This window comes from Pectinophora gossypiella, chromosome 22, assembly GCF_024362695.1.
Source record: "Pectinophora gossypiella chromosome 22, ilPecGoss1.1, whole genome shotgun sequence".
Classification (NCBI taxonomy): domain Eukaryota; kingdom Metazoa; phylum Arthropoda; class Insecta; order Lepidoptera; family Gelechiidae; genus Pectinophora; species Pectinophora gossypiella.
Genome location: NC_065425.1, coordinates 6,477,692 through 6,499,979, shown reverse-complemented (window position 1 = coordinate 6,499,979; position 22,288 = coordinate 6,477,692). Strand labels below are relative to the sequence as shown.

Sequence of the window (22,288 nt, the reverse complement as noted above, 5' to 3'; positions counted from 1 at the left end):
CTTGCGTCAGTGTATTTGCAAACAGTGAAGTCTATTCAGTCTAAAATTTCCAACAAATAAAACAGTAAGAAGTATTGGTAGTGTTTTATTTCACAATAAATATTTACATTGCGTCAAATAATGAAAACATTGTAATCATATTTTTCATACAATTCATTGATCTAAACGGTGACCAAAAACATAGAGAGAAAATCTAAATATCTTTACAAGGGTTTCATTTTACGACAGCGATTGGTACATAGCAATCAATACTTAATAATACGGGTTCAAAAATGATTTACGCGACGGGTATACAGATCGTTTTACAATAAATAGAAAAAATAAATTATAAAACAATAATACTATAAAATTCGCTACATTATGATTTCTAATGGGTACAATACAAAATTCTACTTAATTTTACTGGTGGAAGGTAACTTCGAACGATCACAATGGCTCTAATAAGAGTTAGATTTTTATAGCCGAATTTAGGTGTACTGTTTAAGCGTCATGTTCTAGACTGTGAATGACGGCATAGGTGAAGTCTTTGGTGGTAGATTGGCCGCCGAGGTCCTTTGTTCTGATTTTGCCGTCTTTCAATACTCTGAGAAAGATAAAGAAGTCATTAGTACTTATTATATTACAGGCAGGCAAGCAAGGTAAGCTTGCCTGTATCATTTGGAATAACTTACGACATAAAACATAACAGGGTAGATCTTCAAACACCGATGGTCAATCTCATTACAGTTAACGCAAAAATATCCTATAATCTTTGCTCTTTTTGCAAATATCCAATTAGAACTGGTATTACTTGGTATTAATACATACGTTCATAAAGTATATTCGATTTGATTTGATAAGTTCTAACTGGATATTTGCAAAAACACCAAAGATTCTAGGATATTTTTGCGTTCACGGTAATGATTTTGACTTCCGGTGTTCGAAGAACTACCCAACCGTCTTTAGTAGGGTAATTCTCTAAGACAATAACGTATGGCAACACTAGGGTCGACGTCAGTTCATCATAATTCATCTAAAAAATCAATTTTGCTATTTGACGTTTGCGCATATAAAAGCAAGTGCGCAATCTCAACAAATGTCAAATTGCTTTCGTAGATTCGTGCTTTTTAACCCCGTTTACGTTTACACAGAGATTTTGTCGACGCACACAGGGCACTTCATACAAAAATCTCATTCTTGTCGTGTGCCGCCTTACCGCATAAGTCGCGCGCTCCCCCTAACTCCTTAGCGGATTATAGGCTAAAGTAACCTAGAGGGGGTGAAGTAAATCTAGCTTGGTGCCCGATACGAATTGGTGCGGGGCGGAAAGTGACCGTCCTGTACGCAATGTCTGTTTGTATAACAAAATGCTGCCATTGTAAATATAATCAACAGATTTATTTTCTTCGATCTTGGATAAAAATAATAAAAAATATAAACAATATAAAAAAACTATCGCAACTAACTAACCAATAAAAAATCTCTTGGACCCTCGCTGTCTTCAAACATAATAATTACGGTTTGAACGATGAATACGGAAATTTCAAACGTGCTAAATGGAATATCCAGAAGAATCGACAAGTTCAAGGAATTTGTAAATTTTGTATGACAGAAGCGGTAAATTCTTTAGTAGTGGCTTGCCCTCCGAGATCCTTGGTTTTCAGATTGGGGACACTCAACACTCTGGGGAAGACAAAAAAAAATCAGTACCTAAAGTACTACTGCTAATAGTTTACTAGTAACAGTCTAAGAACGAGTACCTGTAATGATGTAACAAGGAGATACCTACAAATATGTGGAAGAATAAAGATCGAACTACATTCATTGCATTTTCCTATGCTTCTATCCTGGTCTATCACTCAGAACCGTCATTTCCTAGAGCGAGATAATGCGACCTCACCCGGTGAAACCGACGAGGCGGTGGAGTACGGTCGCATTCCTGCTCTTTATCTCCCTCTAGCAAATGATAGTTCTGAATGATAGAAAAAGATAGTAGCATACGAAAGTGCGATGCGGTGGGGTCAAATGTAATTCGACCATTAACAACAACCTCGCAGGACACAGGCTTCATCGACAGAAAATGTCGATAAGTCATGCACGAGTACGGGGTAGGTTTTAAGATACACTTAGGCTTAGGTAGGAAATAAGTACTGGACGCCGCATTGTATTCTCAGCTGTATTCATGGCCCTATTTGAAGCCATTACGACAAAGAATGAATGAAAAAATGACCGAACGAATAAATGGATAAATAAATGACCGACCGAATGAATGAATAAATTACCGAACAAATGAACGGATAAATGAATAAACGACCGAACGATTGAATGAATGAACGTTGAGCGTTTGACGTGTGACAGGTTGGTGGAGCCCAGTAGCAGGGCAGAGGGGTTGAATGAATGATCGTACTTGTTGATAGCGTTCTTGATCATCTTGGAGTATGAGTGCAGGTTGACGTGTGCCAGCAGGTTGGCGGAGCACAGCAGCATGGCGGTGGGGTTGGCGATGTTCTTGCCCACCGCGCCAGAGAACACGTGACGCGCGCCCTGTGGGGGAAGGGCGGTCAATAATTACACACACATAACATCACTATTTGCTAGTGTGACGTTAGAACTACTATTTCGCTCCATTCAAGAAAATTATACAATAAACGATTTGGTGGAAAAACTAGTTTTCATATTTATTTACTTATGTGTATGGACTGAAAATGCCCCATCTCTTCTATCGAGTGGGTTGATTGGCCTGAGCCAATGATCGACCTCGTCGACCCTGGTTACTATTGAGCCGCCAAAGTCATCATAACTATACCTATTTTGGAGCTAACAGTGAACAAAAGACCCTCGTATGCACTTGGGAACAGTTTTAATGACTAAGTAAGCACTAGATTAAATGATGAACTCCCCTGTTTAAAGTTAGGGCACTCAGCGCTATAAGAAGCAGTGCGCTTCCAATAAACCTCGACGCCAGGATGTTCGGTGTCACCATCACTTCGAACTGATTGGGGACTACGGGCTAGCTATCCTAGTGCGATATATCCAGCATATAACTAAATGGGAGGATGGAATATAATAGTTTTTTTTCTAAATGTGTCTAAGTTTCTAAGTAAGATACCTGCTCTGTAGAATCTAAGGATCCCAAAAATAAACTTTGTGGAAATGCCCCATCCTAGCACTATGCTTCCTGGAGCAAATGTTTTATGGCTAGTCATAGGCCTAAAAAACGCCAGACCTAAGGACTAACCTGTTCAAAGACAGCGCACTCAGCACTGTAAGAAGCCCCGGCCACTACACCAGCGCCTCCAACGAGTCCCGAAGCCAGGTTGTCAACGATATTGCCGTATAGATTCGGCGTCACCATCACGTCGAACTGATTGGGGTTGGACACCATCTGCATCGTGCAGTTGTCTACGATCATCTTCTCGAACTGGATGCGGGGGTAGAGCTTTGCCATCTGAAAAGAACGAATTGATTTTAGTCAAGACCACATCGGATACCATGCCCTGATGAAACTGGAGAGGTCAGGAAATCGGACCAGGCACTGAATCGTGGAACTTTACACCATACACAAATCTAATTCTTACCAAATGCCTCCTCAAGCGTATCTGAGAGGGAGACAGACAGTTTGCGCTCTCTCCTTTACTCCTTAGCTGCTTACGGCCATATAAAGACTCAGAGGTGAGGTCGGCGTCCGATACGTATTGATGCGAAGCGGACAGTTACCATTCTATACTTAGGATATTATTATTTATTCTATGCTCCAAGATCATCATCGCAAATCAATCTTTTCAAAACGTTACGAGGGAAACCTCGTATATTTTATATTTACAAGGGTCTTCAGTAAGTATCTCTCGTCATATATTTTATCTAGTACAAACTTACGCAGATACGTAAATTGACATAAGTACTTCACGTAACCGTAGAACCAGTGTACCATGCCCCTTCACAAAAACAAAATTTGGTCGAAACGAACAAAAAACAGAACAAAACAGATCGCATGTCGTAATCACTGATAGAGGGGTTGTGGCCTTTCTGACAAGATGGATCATTATATGGGCTCTGATAACCTATCACCAAACGGCTTCTCGTTTCCATCTTAGGACTTCGTGTCAGGAGTGGCTTCAAGTGGTCTTCAGATTAGTTCTCAGCTCCCCTCGAGATTACGGGTGTGAATTTATGTAGGTTAATCTACTATACAAGATTCAAGATTCACCTCGTCACAGCTCTTCAAGAACAACCCGTCGCCAAGCTTCTGAATGTTGGCCTTGTGGACGGCGGTGACCTTCTTGCGGCCCATCTTGGTAGCGTAGTCGAATGCGAACTTGGCGATGCGCTCGGATTTGGTCGCCGTTATAATCTTCAAGCACTCCACGACGCCTGGTGGAAGATAGACAAGAGTTTAACATTCGTGTGGATCTCTAAAGATTGGTTAGTATTGGCGACTGCAATAGGTGACGGCACTATAAGAAGAAAAACACCACACACAAAGGGGTCTTTGTATGAAACACACTATTTTATTATTGTTTTTTTCCATATCTCGAAGCCCCATATTTAGAAGACATTAATCTAAAAGCGGCGATTTTCCCTGCATTTACACTGCATGCATGTTTTTGGTTCGTGTAGGACTATTGCTTATTATGGGAAAAAAGGTAACTGGGCTATTGGATAGGGGGTTAGTGGTCCCAGATTCTGGGGCTATGGGGGACTATGGCGCCTGCTCGAAAATGGCCTTACCAGGTACACCCTCGTGCTCCAAGGCGGAGTACTCCCCCTCGGTCTGTTCTCGTATGATGATGCAGTCCACATCATGGTGGCGGCACTTGACGTTGGGCAGGGACTTGACGTGGACCACGTTAGCGTACAGGTCCAGAGTGTTGCGTAGCTTCATGTTCAGGGTTTGAAGCTCGGCTGTGTGCGAGTAGTCTGGCGTTGCGAGGATACCCTGAGGTTAAAATTATCTTGTTTCATATTTTATAGAGCGTGATTTTTCCGCAATCGGGTTTGCTTTCCACTTATATTTTTATTAATTCTCTGTATATTATGGTCTAACCTTGATGCAGATCTTGTTGCGGCTAATGGAGTTGACGACGTCCTCGAGCGGCGCGCTCAGCGTGGGGTTCACCTCCGAGAAAAAGTACATTTCGAAGTCCACGGGGATGCCTGCCGCCTGAATAGAAAAACATTAATAAAGTGTCTGCGACGCTACGTCTGTGTTAACTTGGCATAATTACAGCATCCTTACACCGATTTTGAGACAAATGGGTTTAAAGAAACTTTATTCTTATTAAAAATGCAATAATCAAGACTTAATTAGGTAATTGCGGTCGTTCACATAACACTGCACTGTTTATTACAGATCACTAAAATAAAATGAAATTCCGAACAAGAAAAAAAAAATGTTTTGAGTAGATTTCGGTTAATCACCTCTCTAATATGCTGTTCCAATTTGTGAAACCAAATAAGTCATGTCGTTCTGTCAAAATACGAACAAAATCAGGTGTCACGCATGTTAGGGGAAAAAACAAATTTATCGAATTTATTCAGAAATGGTATTAATTTTCTTAATAAAAACGTTGGTTTCCATACCTTGAAGACCTCCTGCACGGAGTACACCAGCTCAGGACCGACGCCGTCTCCGGGGATGAGGGTGCACTTGATGCGACCTTCCTTCGTCGCATTTGGTTGCTAGAACACATACAATTATGTTATATCATCTGCATCATTGTACGGAGATGTAACTTACCTGTTCTTATTTCTTTTTCGGGAGTAATAAATTGTCTGGAAGTGTTATAAATAGTAAAAAAAATTGGATTTAATTTTTATTTGAAATTAAATTGTCAATTTTATTAATGTAATAACCATAATTGCATTTAAATGTAATAAATAATACAAATTATTGTCCAGGCCAATTATTTTCATCTACTTACTTATATGTATAAATATTACTTAGGAATAATACAAAACTTTTGCTTTGTATAGTTATTATTTTTATTCCTGTTTCTATATCTTATCTGCTTTACATGAATATTGAAAACTAAAAATAATCTGTACATTTCTTGGTGCCATTTCTGGTAGACCAAACTTAATTTTAATTTAGTCTGATAGCACTAAAAATTGTGTCGTCCTTCACTTACAACGAGTGTAGGACAGAGACAGAGCTAGTTTTAGATACTGTCTAATTGAAAATTTAGTTTGTGCTGCCAGAATCGGCATCATATATTATTTTGTAAACTAGAACATTAAGGCTAGTATTATTAAGTTAAACAATGCATTTGGACAACACAAAGGGTGCAATGCAAACTTAACACTGCAATTCTTTATTTCTTCTAGGACTGTTAATATGCATACAAAGAAGGATAGGACGATCACATAGATTAGAAAGTTCCAGAATAATCTCTATTCTACAACATAATCCCCAGTCATATTTTTCCCTTATATGAATATTTATATCTTACGAATATACATGCTTGCCCATTGTTTATATAAAATGTCCGAATATTACACACATTAAACTCAGGTATGGCATATGTATTATATGCATGCATATAGCTATATTTTCTGTATTTAACCATTAAAACGTTATATTCTTGTTTAGTGTAGGTATTTAAAATCTATTTGTCAATGTACCTACTTTTTCTTTCAAATCACCAGTGTTTAGAAGGAACAACAGGGGGGTTAAAATGGCCACATTGTAGCAATTCATCTAAGAAAGCAATATTGCTATTTGACATTTTTTGCATTGTGTATTTATGTATATGCGTAAATGTCAAATTGCAACTTTCTTAGATGAATTGCTTCGATGTTGCCATTTTAACCCCTCAGTTCATAATAACAATAACATCAAAACTCATACAAGGAATTCTTTATAACATAAAGAGAAATAGGCATCATGCAAAAATTTGCCAGTCCTTTACAAAAAGAAATATGAGTAAGTAATATGTAATTAAATTAAATTTTAACATAGTTGTAAAAAGCATGAAGGCATAGTCCAACGGAGTTTATCTGTTTTAATGTCAACAGACTACATCCAAAGTCCAAGTGTCATACTCTTATGAATTAAAGGTCATGAAATGTTTTAAATTGGTATTAGTCTCTTGTAAGTGACAAGAAACTAAACAAACTGAAAAGAATGGCTAATTTATAATACAACATTGGATTGTGTATGTGTGTATGCATGCATTGGAGAGAAAACCTTACGTCACTTGAGAAGAATGCTGCCCCTGATATAACTCAAAATAAAATTATTCATAGAATAAAATTCCACAGAGGTGGTTTAGTGGTTAGAGCGTTAGGCTCACCATCTGGACATTGTCCTTTGTTTGGTAAGGAATATGCAGGCTTGAATCACCTGATTGTCCGAAAAAGTAAAATGATTCCGTGCTTTGGAGGGCACATATTAAACCGTTGCTCCCAGCTATTAGCAAAAAAACACCTCCACCAACCCCTAGGGGAGCAGTGTGGTAAAGTATGCTCCATACCCCTCCAGTTGATTGAGGGGAGGCCTGTGCCCACCAGTGAGACATTATAGGCTATTTGTTTTATATGATAATAAAATTATTACACACTTTATATCTTAGAATTGAATATTGTGTAACTGTGTAGTTTTGATGCCAATTGGAAGAATCAATACAATAATTATGATGTGGAACAATATTTCTTCACTTTAGAATGTAATTCAATAACTTTCATTAATATAATAAAAAGGCTACAATTTTTACTATCAAGGCAATAAGGCAAAGAAACAATTAAATCAATATAAGTAATAGGTACCAAACATAGACAGAACAAGAAAGGGATCAGATATTTATTGAATGTCATAAATACAGAAACAATTAATGCTTCTTTACTTATTTTCAAAAACAAAACTTTATCATGTAGTGGGATTTACATTGAAGACTAGATTCTTTTTCAATTCTGTTACTATTCTCAAAATACTTCAATGCCTTAACACCTGCTCCTTATAGAATAAAAACATAGGTAGGTGCCATTAGTAGACAGTTAGTATGTCTCACCAGGGTGCTGATGGAAGCTGGCGCAAAACATACGTTTTTGTCGGCGACCGCACTCGTGTGCAAACCCTTGGCTACATGCTGAGAGCCCTGGAAAAACACGCACATTAGGCCTTGTCAGGCGTCAAATATCACATTCGATCACGTGAGAACATCGTAATACTTCATCATGATTCTTCTTCGAAATAATATAAATATACAACAATAATGGCTTTAATCGTTGAAAAAATGTGCATAATAATACGAATCTGTTAAATATAGGTCTCAAAATAGAGAAGTTACGAAACATATCGGGCTGAAAAAACCAGTGTAATAACAAAAATCCGGCATATCTCTGATACAGTACCTGAAGAAGGGTCCGGAAAATGTTCCTCGTAATAAGAGCCATCTTAAGATTTATTTATTAACCTTTAAAAAAAGGTTATTTTTCAAAAATTTATTTTAGGACCCGAAGACGTAACTTCGGGATGATCCGTTTTACAAAATTTGACAGCTAATAACGTCATGATATGGTTTACTACCATTTATAATAGGACGAAAGTATTAAGAATACGTGCTATATAAAAAAAAAATAATGGTATAAAGAATAATAAGAGTTTTATTATTATTCACATATCGAAATGGAAAATAAAATGCAATAAGTATGAAAATATCACCTTCAAACATGTCTTTAAAAAGTAGTAAGTATGCGTAAAATGAAACGAATTCATAAACCAGATTTTTCTATGATTTTCCCGCTCTGTATTTGAATGAAAAATATATCAAAAGCAATTTTATAACATACAATACGACTTTTGGATAACATTTGTTATTGATTCGTGTATTTGTGTCTGCTTATTAGGAAAAAGATTTGAAATTCTTGAGATATATACAATGAGCAAACAACTATAGTACAAGCTAGTACAAGTGCCCATAGACAAAAATATATCAAAGGAATTGCCACTACAAAAATCAGGGCCTAATGTCATGTATAAACAAAGACCTATACAAGGTCTTTGTGTATAAACTTCTATGGAGATTAGATACCTAAAATTCTATTGTTTTGGATATTTTCCGACCTAAAAAATAAAAGGCAAAGCTCTTCTCATTCAGTGACTAATAGTTGTTTTTGTACTTAGGTATACCTAATATATTTATGACAACCTATATACATTTATTTGACATTGTGGAAGTCAATTTGTGATAAAATAATCGAAATCTACTCCAAATGGCAACATATAGTGACATTTGGCGCGCAAATTAGAAGAAAAAAGACGATTGATTTTATGTCACTTACGCCAGGCTTACAGGGCGCAACATTTCAAACTTGTATTACGCAAAATCATTGATTTTCAGCAAAATATTACCTACAATGCTTCAATAAATTGTTGTAAACAGTGCTCTATTTAACCTAACATATTAAAGACGAGAAATATTTGTGAAGCGTAACGAAAAAAATATAGTGAGTGTTTTTTCCATTTATTTTCTTTCTTTTCATTTATTCCTTTCATGGCAGAATTTTATACCAACAGCTTTTATATAATGATAATTCATTCAATTAATGAAATGCACTTAAAATACATTAAATAAATAAATAATACGACGTTTGTACAGGTAATAGGCACCTAATAACATTTACGTAACCTATGTTAGTTGAAATTTTGTGGGAAATATCGATTAGTTATTTCCAGTAGCTTAGTTGCCGTCGATCTCGTAAATTGTAAAATATTAGCATTCGTGAATCACATCGCTAGCTGTGTACCTACCTTTATTTAGGAGAGTTTTAGTTTCTTTGATAAAAGAGGTAGGTAATTTATGTAACTTTAGGTAGGTAAGTAGACTACCATTTCACACAGTACTCGGGAATTAGTGTACCTATCTAGGTAGGTATTTAGATTTTTTTCTGAAATCTACCTACCCTTACCTGCAGCCTGGATTTATGTAGCTCGATGTATAGTTTCCTTCTTTATACTGTCAATAGGTCAATAGGTATAATATTGCTAAACAGCCATTTCTTCCAAGCAACCTTACGGTGTAATTAGTTTATGTATATTGTTATGTAATGTAAGTAAAGTATATTTGTTTCAGAATCAAAATGAGCATAGACATAAACAAACCACGTTACGACCAGGACACCTATATCGGCCGGGCTTATCATTTCTTCCGACTGACCAACCCTCTGAACGTGTTTGCCACCGAAAAGGAACTGAATGAGGCTAAAGTTATCGTCGAAGCTGTCAAGTAAAGATTTTCAATTTACATTATTATACATAGAAGCTTTTTTTTGACGTGACGTATTGTAGATTTGCCGCATTAACTACTCAGCTGGAAATTGGAGAGCGCTGAAGGTGCCTGGTTGGACGCGAACTTGCTCAGGGCGTCGTTTGAGAGGATTTTATTTGAAAGAATTAATCGACCCTAGTGGTTCGATGGCAATAAGCGCTGAATCAGGGAAATCGACAGCCACGCCGACGGGGTCTGAATCGGGGTTCTGAAGTGTTTGTTGTCGCGAACTGATTGGCCGCCTCTATGATAAAATTTGACAGGTCCGGTTTTTTACAGAAGTGTCTGTCTGACCCGCGAAAGGAACCCTCCGGACACTAGGATCCCATGACTTCGCTCCCATGGGATCCAAAAATAATTTTTTCGCCTCTTGGCTCCCATGGTATCCTCAGATACCATGACTCCTCTCCCATGGGATCCAAAAATATTTTTTTCGCCTCTTGGCTCCCATGGTAGTCATGGGATAATATCCTAGTGTCCGGAGAGTCAAATCCCATGATCCCGCTCCCATGGGACCCGAATATAATTTTTTGGCCTTTTTGTTCCCCTCGACACTAGGCTCCCAAGACATCGTTCCGATGGAATCCACAGAAACTTGTATTGTATTAATGTTTGTCTTACGTGTTGTGACAATTTTGATCCCATGACCGTTACAGAGGATCGGAGCGAGTTATGTTTTTCCAAAGTATATAAAATGAAGACAATAAAGAAAAGTAATAATTGAAATGAACTTAAAATCTTTACTTAAAACTTAAAAAACTAAAGTAAATTAAGTACCTACATTAGGACATCGCCGCGCCGCTTCTATTCGCCATTGCTACTTCACGAGAAATATAAAATAATCCAGAACGAAACACGAAAAAAGTATGATATTACTATTTTACTTGCTCTAAAAAGTGTCCTATTGTTATTTCTCGGAGCCAAGAAGAAAACAAAATTATCTCAGGATCCCATGGGAGCCAAGAGGCGAAAAAATTATTTTTGGATCCCATGGGAGCGGAGTCATGGTATCTGAGAATACCATGGGAGCCAAGAGGCGAAAAAATTATTTTTGGATCCCATGGGAGCGGAGTCATGGTATCTGAGAATACCATGGGAGCCAAGAGGCGAAAAAATTATTTTTGGATCCCATGGGAGCGGAGTCATGGTATCTGAGGATACCATGGGAGCCAAGAGGCGAAAAAATTATTTTTGGATCCCATGGGAGCGAAGTCATGGGATCCTAGTGTCCGGAGGGGAAAGGAAAACCAGCCCGACCCAGGTTAGCTCACATACCTCCGAAACGCGTGGTATGTGGATTTCCTTACGATGTTTCTTTTTTTCTCATTTATGATCGAAACATGAGTTCAAAAAACGATTTCGAAAATCTTTGGTTCAGGCTCGTGCTGGATTCGAACCTGCGACCTTATAGTGAGAGTCAAGCGTTCTGCCAACTGGGCTACCACGGCTATAGGTATTTAATAGGGTTACAATCAATGAAAGGTTTCCCCCATCAGGTATTCACATAAAGTCCCCAAAGGCTACACAGAGGACCAGGTTTGGCGCATGAAGTATCTTTACGACAGCGCGTTCCACCCCGACACGGGCGAGAAGATGATTCTCATCGGACGCATGGCTGCGCAGGCGCCTATGAACACTATCATCACTGGCGGTAATAGACTTCGTTTCTCAATGTCGCTTTTGCAAAACGTATCTGTATTTACCCTTTCGCATAACGTCGGCTTCTAGTGAAAATCACATTCTGGGGGGTTAAAATGGCCACATCGAAGCAATTCATCTAAGAAAGCAATATTGCTATTTGACATTTGTTTGCATTGCGCACTTGCTTTTATATATATGCGCAAATGTCAAATTGCAATATTGCTTTCTTAGATGAATTGCTTCGATGTGGCCATTTTAATCCCCCAGAATGTGATTTTCGTCAACAAACCTTCTATTTCTTTCAATTAATTTCAATCTGAGTTTAAAGTGAGACCACAGTTCGTTACTTAGATTGAAATATCTTGTCTATTGGGAGGGTTTGTTACAAAAATGACATCCGAATGTGACTTTTCTAAAAGGCGCTTACGTGGTGGTTTTCACTATAATGTCCCTGTCCCATTCCCAAAATTTGTAGGTATACATACTTCAACGGTTGTGTTAAACGGACGTTTTACTAACTCGGCAATTTGACACCGTGCTTATTTACTATTATAAAAATTGCAGGCGCTTTCATTGAATTTAATAGATGCTAGACGATTTCAAAATTAGTGCAAACAACCTATAATACGATGTTTTCCACTTCACTAGACACATGTACACTCCGGACACAGACGTTACACTACACATTGACGTTTTCGTGATTGAAGACTAAAGTATGACAGAGGAGTGGGGGGTGGGGAATAATTGCCGTTCTATACGTACCTTTTATTTTATTCCTCTATGACACAAGTTTAGTCTCCCCTCTATCAACCAAAGGGTATACACAGCATACTGTACCACGCTGTTGTATTGTGGGTTGGTTACCAATATTTAAAAAAACAAGGGCCCGGGGTGTGTTCACGCTTTTTAACCGGACGGACTTTCACCATAAGGGTTTCTTTTCATCATTTTGGTTCGGAACCCTAAAAATAATCAGCACGAGTGTTCCAGGGATGGTGACGTTCTATAAAACGACGGCGGCCACGGTGTTCTGGCAGTGGATTAATCAGACGTTCAACGCCATAGTCAACTTTACCAACAGATCCGGGGATGCCCCTTTGTCTAAGTCGTAAGTATATCATAATAAGCATTACGTTTATAAATTCAAATTCAAAATTATTTATTTGCTCATAAAACTTGGTACAATAAAGCTTCCGAAGATCTCCGAAGCGGTAGGCAAAGGCGTATATAAATAGCCTAATATTATATGTATTATAGATAGGTATACGTCCCGCTCAGCGCCGTCTTAAACTAGGCTGGGGCCCTTGGACACACAAGGATTTGGGGCCCTTTTTGAAATAATTAAAACACACAATAACGGGTTCTTACCGCGTTTAAATGGAGATATGAGACTCCCGATATTTCGACACTGTTGCAAGTGCCTTTTTGAAAGTAAAGAAAGCGAATTGGAAAGTAAAAAAAGAAAAGACACTTACATTTTTACTAAGTACCTATGAACCCATTTATAGGTAATCAAATACAGCGCAGGTTTTTTTGTTTTTTTGGAAAAGTCGCAGTCATCGATAATATAATGGCGTAGTATAATATATGATATGCCTTGTAAATCTAACCTTCTGATAAGATTCCTGATTTGTGAAAAAAGCGTAATGCGCCCGACAAAAATGTTTTGAGAATAAATGTGTGAGAGAAATTGTGGATCCTTCGGGGCCCCCCGATAATGGGGGCCCTGAGCACGGGCCCCGTAGTGAAGACGGTATTGGTCCCGCTGCTGAACACAGGCCAGTCAATCGAAGGGCATATTGGAGCATACTCCATCACGCGGCTCCAATGCGCGTTGGTGGAGGCGTCTGGGCAAGTAACCCGGAACCAATGGCTTAACGTGCCTTCCCAAGCGCGAAATCGCGTATTTTATCGGAAATTCAGGTGATTCAACCTGTAATGACTAATTAGCTATTCAAAGGACTGTGTTCTCCACTGTGTATATAATTTATAAGTATAGTTCGTTTTCATTTACGGTAAATGCTGTGTACGCATGTAATTGGCAAGCATATATACCAAGTCTTTCTATTTATAGTGCTGTCTGTAAAAGTTTTATATGTATTGCTATATGTGTACCTAAATAATAAAATAAATCTATCTCACAGCTCGTTCCTGTATGTTTACAGAGCGATTTTGACATCATACTTATGTGCCTGCGGTGGTGCTTTAACAACGGCGCTCTACCTAAACAGCAAAGTTAAGGTAAAATTATAATGTTGGTACACCTGAATTTTGCGGTTAACAAACATAAAAATATAAAAGAAAGTTGTAAAGGAAGATGAAAGTAACCATCTGCGCTGTCCCTAATAAAAATGAAAACAACCCAGCTTGATGGAAAAATGAAAAGGATCTCTTTAGTTCTTCTCACCAGGCTTTATTCCCATGAGTTTATTCACAGCATAAGCAGCAGCAACATAATTATACACTCATGCGAATATTACTCCTGTGTCTTATCTATAGTTACGATCTAAAGGCAAAAAGTCCTTTCAATCCATACCCTACTTATTATTATGTCGGGAAATCTGGGCGCAAGAGGTTATTGTAAGTTTATGGCATCTACTACTTGGCTTGTTTAAGTTATCTCATATTATGCAACATTTGGGTAAACCAAATCTCCAAAATATCTGTACATTCAGAGTGAAATGAAAATACCTACTTGAAATGACCGTGTTCAGGGGGCATTTAAATTTATGCGTAATTATGCAAACAAATGTCAACTAGCAATATTTCTTTTTTAGATGATTTTTAACCCCCCAGGATTTTATAAGAATAAGAATTACATACGCAAATTAGGTAGATACCTACTTATAACGTCATAGCAAAGATATGGAGTCATAGGTACACAGTTGCGTTTGAGGTGGCAAAATGATTATTTACTGTTCTTATAAGATAAGGTACATTTCATGACCAGATAAAGTTGTGCTGATCAGTGTAAAGAAGGCGTGTCATATTGTTAGCGCAATAACGTCATTGGTCTTCAAATAATAACAGTTGCGTATTTGAGATATGTTGAAGCATGTTTCTCTGTTTAAGTCTCCTAATTTGAAAAAAGATGTAATATAACTAAGCATCACGCATGTATCCCCGAAAGGGTAGGCAGAGGTGTATAGTATGTACCAATTCCTCGCCAGCCTACTGCCCTTAACCGGGCCCATATCCTAGAACCCGTGTGATATCAATTATCCATGATCCAAACACGAATTCAAACTCATCAAAGTGGAATTCAGTGGTTTTGAGACGGATTGGGTTTCGAACCCATTCAACCGATTTGAGGGACGGTAAGTCGTCAAATTGGGCAAACAGTGCATTTAGTGCTATTATCGTTTAACAGTTAGCGCTCTCTTTTCATGCTGGATAGCAGCATACTCGAAGGCGAATCTACAATGGATCTTCCATCAAAAACAAGCCTGCAGTTCATACAAATTGTAATAAGTAATAATATGTTTTTATCACGCGTCATTTTGTAATCCAAATAATTAACACCTGCTTGGCTTGACACACCTCCGTGACGTTTGTTTGTCCATCAAAATATCACGATACCGTATCAAGTGATAATTTTCAAAGATAACTTACATTGCACGATGGAAAAACCGAATGTTGTAATAAATAGATAGATATATATGTACATTTAAAGAAGGATCTTGTAAACCAGAGGTTCAGAGTTCATTAGGTAATTTGATTTAGGGAAACAAACTTTTATAAAAATAACTTTTGAGGGAGTACCAGAGCATGTTTCCTTTCGGTTCCTGCGTCAATGTAGTTTTAAAGAATAAAGAAAGAATTAAAGTTTCAAAGAGGAAAGAGAAATATCGAAAAAAAATACTTGGACGGGATTCCAATCCGCATACCTATTGACGGATGAGGACCCGGTGGTGCAATGTCGCGACAACAAACTCTTCAGGACCCCGATACTAATCCCGCCGGCATGTTCGACCCTTTTTCACTAGGAAGCGACTTTCTCAAAAATAAGCCTCTCAGACAACGCCCTGAGCCGAGGTTTGCGCCCTCCTTGGCACCTCCAGGCCTGTTGTATTATAAATTTTGTACCGGGTACCTCATTTGTATGACTAAGTAGTTTGTACCATCTAATTTAATCTGAGGTAAACCTACAATAAGTCACGTCCAAAAAGGCGGTGTTTATACCTTTAGGTATAGAATAAGAAATAATACTAGGTGAAAGTTTACATGCTTATTCCGGCTTGTAAGGTAAAACCTGAGTTGAGATCTTTTCTCTTTGAACCTTGTCTAAATAGACGCTAGGGAAATGATGCTCAGCTGTACTCCTATATCTATATTGATGCGGAAGGCAAGAGGGAAACCACTATTATTTTTCCCTATAAATTAGCATGGAGAATGCTACACCGACAAGAGCGTGGCTCTTAAATTAGTGACCTGTATCTATACGCTGTTTATGCTGTATCGTTGTTTACAGAATATGAAGAACCCGGTGTACGCGCGACTGGTGCCGTTCGCAGCGGTCTGTGGAGCCAACTTCATTAACATACCTATGATGAGGAACAAGTAAGTAAACGCTGACTTTCATGAACTCTCACAGGTAAATGTATTTTCGGAAGTGGACCTAACCTGTATGTGTATAATTGAGCTGGTTTTCCTTTCAGGAGTTATACCTCAGAGAAGACAGGAGACTCTTTAGGCAGTTCGCTTCAAATAAACCGATCGTGACAGTTAATTATATGAGTCAGTGATTTACACCAGTGAGAAGTCGGTCAACCGACAAGTCAGTGTTGGTCCGGTGTTGCCATCGTGAGCGTTGGGCTCACGATCCGGAGGTCCCGGGTTCGAATCGCGGTGAGGACATATCACAAAAATCACTTCGTGGTCCTCAGTTTGGTTAGGAAATTACGGGCTGATCACCCGATTGTCCTTAAAAGCAAGATGATCCGTGTTTCAGAGCGCACGTTAAGGCGTTGGTCCCAGTTGCTACTTATTGATGAGTAGTCGTTACATGAGTCATGTCAGGGGCCTTAGGCAGCTGAAAATTAACCCTGACACTGGACCTCATCAGCCCTGGGGCTGATGAGGTCGGTAAGCCACCTCACAACCCACACGACAAAAGAAAAAAAGATCGTGGTACTTAATGGATTTCAAGTTAGCACTGCGCCGCTCTCAACGCCGCTTCGGTATTGATCCTTACTGGCGTGAAATCATTGACTCTATTAAGTACGGTCACCATTTTGGTACCATGTCACATTAACTTTTTTGACAAATTGAACTGTAAGTCTCACTAAATGTCAAATATGTTAGTGCGACAGAGTCCTAAAGTGGGTACATTATATTGTTCATGACTGTACCTAATGTGTCCACAGATAATATGCCTAGGTATCTTCTTTACTCTTCTGCTCTTTATATCGTCAATTAGTGAGACAAGTGAACAATTAAATTTGGCTGTCACTGACAATTTGCACCGGTGCAGTTTGCAAACGCAATCTATAACTTATCTGCACTATAAAAACATCAGTGGTTGTCACAAATAGAAAATTTCGCATTTTCGAATTTCGCTTGGACAGGAGGAGGACCCGGTGGTGTAATGGTTAACACGCTCGTCCCGGCTTGTCAAGAGCTGGTTCAATTCCCTTACGAGTCAGAATTTTTTTTTCGATTTAAATTTTCTCTTCGTTTCCACGGGTAATTGCTATAAAAACAAAAATCATCATTGATTGTCGTCCGATATTGACGCGTGGTCTATTTATCAGTGAGTTGCGGTTCGGCACGCCAGTGACGACGAAGGAGGGCGAGAAGCTGGGCAACTCCACGCGTGCGGCGTTCGTCGGCATCGGCCTCGTCTGCATCTCAAGGATCCTCATGGCCACGCCCGGAATGAGTATGAACTGTAATAAATAACGGAAACTAGGAATAAAACCAGGTGGAAGCGGCTCATCGGTTATTCCTCGAGTCCTCACTATTATAACACATTGATTGTAAAAGGGATAATATGTTTACCAAGTAGGTATATAGAAAAACATGATTGTGATATGCGCAGAGCGCTATCGACGCTGTCAAAAAAGACATTTCTATTATTAAATTAACTTTTAGAATAACGCGCCAGCCTATATGTGTATTGTGCCTAGAATATCTCAATCATCGTCATCATTCTGATTTACCCGCAAATACCACCAATACCGTTGACCCATACGTCATTTGAAAGGTCTTCTAACTTAATAGGCTAGTTTCCAACTAGACTAATCAGTTCTTTTTTACTAAACGTCAAAACACGAAATTAATATATGAGTTTAAGATGGTACAAATTAATTTTAGGTGCATAACTGGTGTCTGAACTATGGTACATTGTGTTTCAGGTCACCAGGTCTCTTCTGTTTCCAATAACTTTTAATAGTTGTCGTTGTAATAAACTGTTAAATAAATATAACCGTCATTTTACTTTTTACTTCGTTGAAGTCGGGTAAAAATAATTGACCTATCTCGTTGCAGTATTGACGCCATTAATAATGAACTGGGCAACGAACGCAGGGTGGTTCTGCAAGCGCCCCAACGCAATGGTCCCGTTCCAAATAGCGCTGGTGGGGCTATGCGTTACCTTTGCCACGCCTCTGTGCTGCGCCATCTTCCCGCAGATGATGTATATCAGCCCTAGTAGTCTCGAACCTCATATACAGGTAACTGTTTTTTTTTCGTAACGGGTAATTATGTCCCCTAGCATTATCCCAAACTTGAAGATTTGTCAGGTCCGTTTTTTAACGGGTAAGCATATCCCCTAGCATTATCCCAAACCTGAAGATTTGTCAGGTCCGTTTTTTAACGGGTAAGCATATCCCCTAGCATTATCCCAAACCTGAAGATTTGACAGGTCCTGTTTTTAACGGGTAAGTATATCCCCTAGCATTATCCCAAACCTGAAGATTTGACAGGTCCTGTTTTTAACGGGTAAGTGTATCCCCCAACATTATCTCAAATCTGAAAATTTGACAGGTCCGGTTTTTAATGGGTAAGTATATCCCCTAGCATTATTTCAAACCTGAAGATTTGCCAGGTCCGGTTTTTTACGTAACGGGTAAGTGCCTGTTGTTAAGGAAATAAGACCGCAGACATAAGTACTTATTACATGTTAATTTCAACTTGATAACTTCACGCGTTTCCGAGAAAAAGGTCTGGCCAGACAGACGGACAACAAAGTGATCCTATAAGGGTTCCGTCCTTCCTTTTGAGGTTCGGAACCCTCAAAAAGAAAGAATACGTGTACATCGAAAAAAACAGCATAAGTAACTTCGAAAACTTCACATGATTAATAATTAGAATCTCAGAGAGGCAGAACCTGTACGTCGAGAATTTCAGATCATAAATCCATGAAATACCAGATCTTACAGAATTTCTTGTCCAGATTCCAGAATCTTGGGCATTTCTGATCCTGAACCTTGAGAGTTTCTGATCTTGAAGTACCGTTATTTCTGACACTAACTCTGGAAGTTCGTGATAATTTCTGACTCCAAACGGGAAAATTAGACTACTGACCTTGGAAGTCTGAAATTTCCGGTTTCTTGGAATTTTTTAATTCTGGAACTACAAAATTTCAGAATCTTTGGGACAATCAAATCAAATCAATTTATTTGCGAGAATACACTTTTGGGGACTTTTTTTTTGGGTACTTAGATAAGCTATCTACTATTAAAGAATTAAGTACGTGTGTTCTGAAACATAATAATATATATGCATTTATATATTACAGGAAGCCGCTAAGAAGAGGAAGGCAGAATACGTGTATTTCAATAAGGGATTGTAAGATGGAAAATGGTTATAACTAGTATACGAGATGCACATAATATATCGGTATTAACGATGTTTGGTTGAGTGGCGTATGTGCTTACTTACATTAACAGGTAGGTAGGTTCCATTCAGTGTTAGGGCTAGCCTAGGTTTTTTTAATTGATTTTTTTAATTTATTATACCTATTTTTGAGTCCTATTTTTCTGGGTGAGTGTGAACAGTCAATATACGAGCCAACCAACCCTGTCAGGGTTGTTACAGAGACAAATGCCACCAGATTAAATGGCTGCTAGTCAGAATATTAAATTGAATGCCTAACGAAGTAAGTAATCGATCGAGCTATTTAAAAACCTACTATTAGTAAAACTTTACGCTATATTGTTATGATCTTTCTATATTACCTGTGCCGTTCCCGAGAATATTTCCATTTTGGGAACGTTCCCAGCAGTAAAAAGGCGTAAAACTTATGCATAAAGAGCTTTGTTACCTAATAGGCAGATAAAAACAGAGCAGGTACATTAAAGAACAATTTAAAAAAAAAACATCCAGGGTCCTTCATATTAAAGATTCCCGGGAGATCACTGCCTATAGCTATCAATATACTTATTGTATAAGTGTTTATGTGAAGTTTTGAAATTATGACTGTATTAATGTACTCTTAGTACTTATGTATTTGTCATGCTAGTAATTAAACTATTCGTGGTCGTGGTGCATATAAACTAGACTATAATGTAAAATTATCTAGAATGCTCAGAAATATATCGAGTTAATAAACATAACATCGAGTGAAGTGTTGAATGTTAGGCTCGACAAATGTGCACACTAGATGTTCAGTTACAAGTGAATACTCTGGTTTGTATGCACTGGTAGATGTTTCAAAAACATTTAATGATCATCACCAGTGTTGTGCCGTTCCCAGGAATATTCCCATTTTGGGAATGTTCCCATTTTGGGAATGTTCCCGGCAGTAAAAAGGCAGAAAAGTTATGTAAAAGATCTTTATTACCTCGCCTTAAGGCAGGTAGCATCAGACCTTCGTTCTCATAATATTATATTCTCAAAATATTACATTCGCAAAACATTACGTTCGCAAAATATTATATTCTCAAAATATTACCTGTACAATGAAACAGAAAATATGTAAAAAATAATCATTCTCTAGTAACGAAAAAAAAATCAATTAACTTTCTATAGCGATCTGCGGCTTGAGAAGACTGATGCGGGTTTGTGAGAAGTATGCAGGTGGCCGCGGTTTAACATGGAAAAGCCAGTTTAAGTATCTGGGGCACATAGTTCCAATGTCATCCTGCAGATGATCGGCGATAGGCTGGACTGTCCTTATCTCCGGCATTGCTGCGACAGACATGTGCCTGTATCGATGCCGGTGAGAAGGTATTAATATAAATATAATAATTTAAAAAAAAATGTATGTACCTATTTTGTGATCACGGTTTTATATTATAATTGATTTAATTTTATTATGTAAATGTCGTGCAATATGTAATGTAATAATGTTTATCTACTTTTTTATGAATAATACTTTTGTACTTCATTATACAAAAGATAATATATTGAGAATATAATATTTTGCGAATGTAATATTTTGAGAATATAATATTAAGAGAACGAAGGGCATCAGAATACAATAAACAACAATTTGAAAAAAATGCAAATTGCAAAAAAAAAACAGTTTTTTTTATAACAGGAACATTCCCATTTTGGGAACATTCCCGGGAACAACATATCACTGATCAACATTGAAATTTGGATGAGACAAATTGCAATTAAGCAATGTATTTAATGGTAAGACCATAGTGATACTCGTGACGAAGCAACTGTAAGTTGTATTAAAACTATTCTTGAATGGTTAAATTGTTGTTGTGTGTTCATTGTGTGTTATTCAATAGTGATAACATATTTAAACTATTCAAAAAATATGCTTATGTCGTAAGAGATTCGAATTGAAACAATATACCACTATAGGTAGGTAGGTAGCGAATTCTAAAGAACATTCCAAAGATTACTTATAGGTATACTTACTTTAAATTTTCAATATTTTAAATTAAATTATAGTATTTAACATTTGGTTGTGACTTATTTACTTGTTATTCTTTTTATGATCTCTGACCCCTTTTAAGGTACCTACTTTACAAGATGATGATGGTAAATTATGTTATTATTATATAAATTATTTGCTATAAACGTGTAAGTGTTAAGACGCGTCAGACGCGAAATTAAAAGAAAATTATTTAGAAGAAAATCGTTCCAAAATACTGCCATTTTGTAAGTGAGAAGTTTTTTTGGCGGGACTCGTCAATTTTAGACAATAATTCCAATGTGAACGTAAGCTGCCGTTGTTATAGTTTAGAAGAAGGTACAAAATAAACAGTATACATTACGATACTTGCCGTTTTATTTTTTAATACACCTTTTGTGAAGACAAAGCACCTAACAAATGTCCACCAAATGTCAAATGTGTGTGTATCTTGTGTCCATTCTTAATAAAGTATTTTAGTGTGCGGCGCGTTAACATTTCTACAAAGAGAATCAGGTCCAAATTATGATGGTAGGGAGTACTATTTCATACGAGTTTATTGACATTAGTTACAAACTGAAGTATGCAA

The 22,288-nt window shown here is 37.8% G+C and overlaps 2 protein-coding genes across 4 annotated transcripts; one reads left to right on the top strand and one right to left on the bottom strand.

The window, feature by feature from the left end:
• Positions 1-69: 69 nt before the first annotated feature.
• On the bottom strand, positions 70-8,487 carry LOC126377136 (isocitrate dehydrogenase [NAD] subunit beta, mitochondrial). 2 transcript variants are annotated; one of them, XM_050024813.1, is made up of 9 exons: positions 8,329-8,487; positions 7,986-8,072; positions 5,560-5,658; positions 5,024-5,140; positions 4,708-4,915; positions 4,187-4,350; positions 3,218-3,427; positions 2,387-2,523; positions 70-583 (listed from the first exon to the last, which is right to left on the bottom strand). In XM_050024813.1, the coding sequence occupies exons 1-9, from the start codon at positions 8,368-8,370 to the stop codon at positions 481-483; spliced, it is 1,167 nt and encodes a 388-aa protein (XP_049880770.1). In that variant the 5' UTR covers positions 8,371-8,487; the 3' UTR covers positions 70-480. The 2 variants fall into 2 exon arrangements, with proteins under 2 accessions (XP_049880770.1, XP_049880771.1); XM_050024814.1 differs by having other exon boundaries at positions 8,019-8,072.
• An 806-nt stretch (positions 8,488-9,293) lies between these two features.
• Positions 9,294-20,604, top strand: LOC126377159 (sideroflexin-1-3-like). Of its 2 annotated transcripts, none has more exons than XM_050024850.1 (9): positions 9,294-9,423; positions 10,050-10,202; positions 11,741-11,895; positions 12,876-12,993; positions 14,051-14,126; positions 16,357-16,445; positions 17,639-17,766; positions 18,375-18,559; positions 19,627-20,604. In XM_050024850.1, exons 2-9 carry the CDS (start codon positions 10,057-10,059, stop codon positions 19,678-19,680), a joined length of 951 nt encoding a protein of 316 aa, XP_049880807.1. In that variant the 5' UTR covers positions 9,294-9,423; positions 10,050-10,056; the 3' UTR covers positions 19,681-20,604. The 2 variants fall into 2 exon arrangements, with proteins under 2 accessions (XP_049880807.1, XP_049880808.1); XM_050024851.1 differs by lacking the exon at positions 9,294-9,423 and adding an exon at positions 9,706-9,765.
• The last annotated feature ends 1,684 nt before the right edge of the window (positions 20,605-22,288 follow it).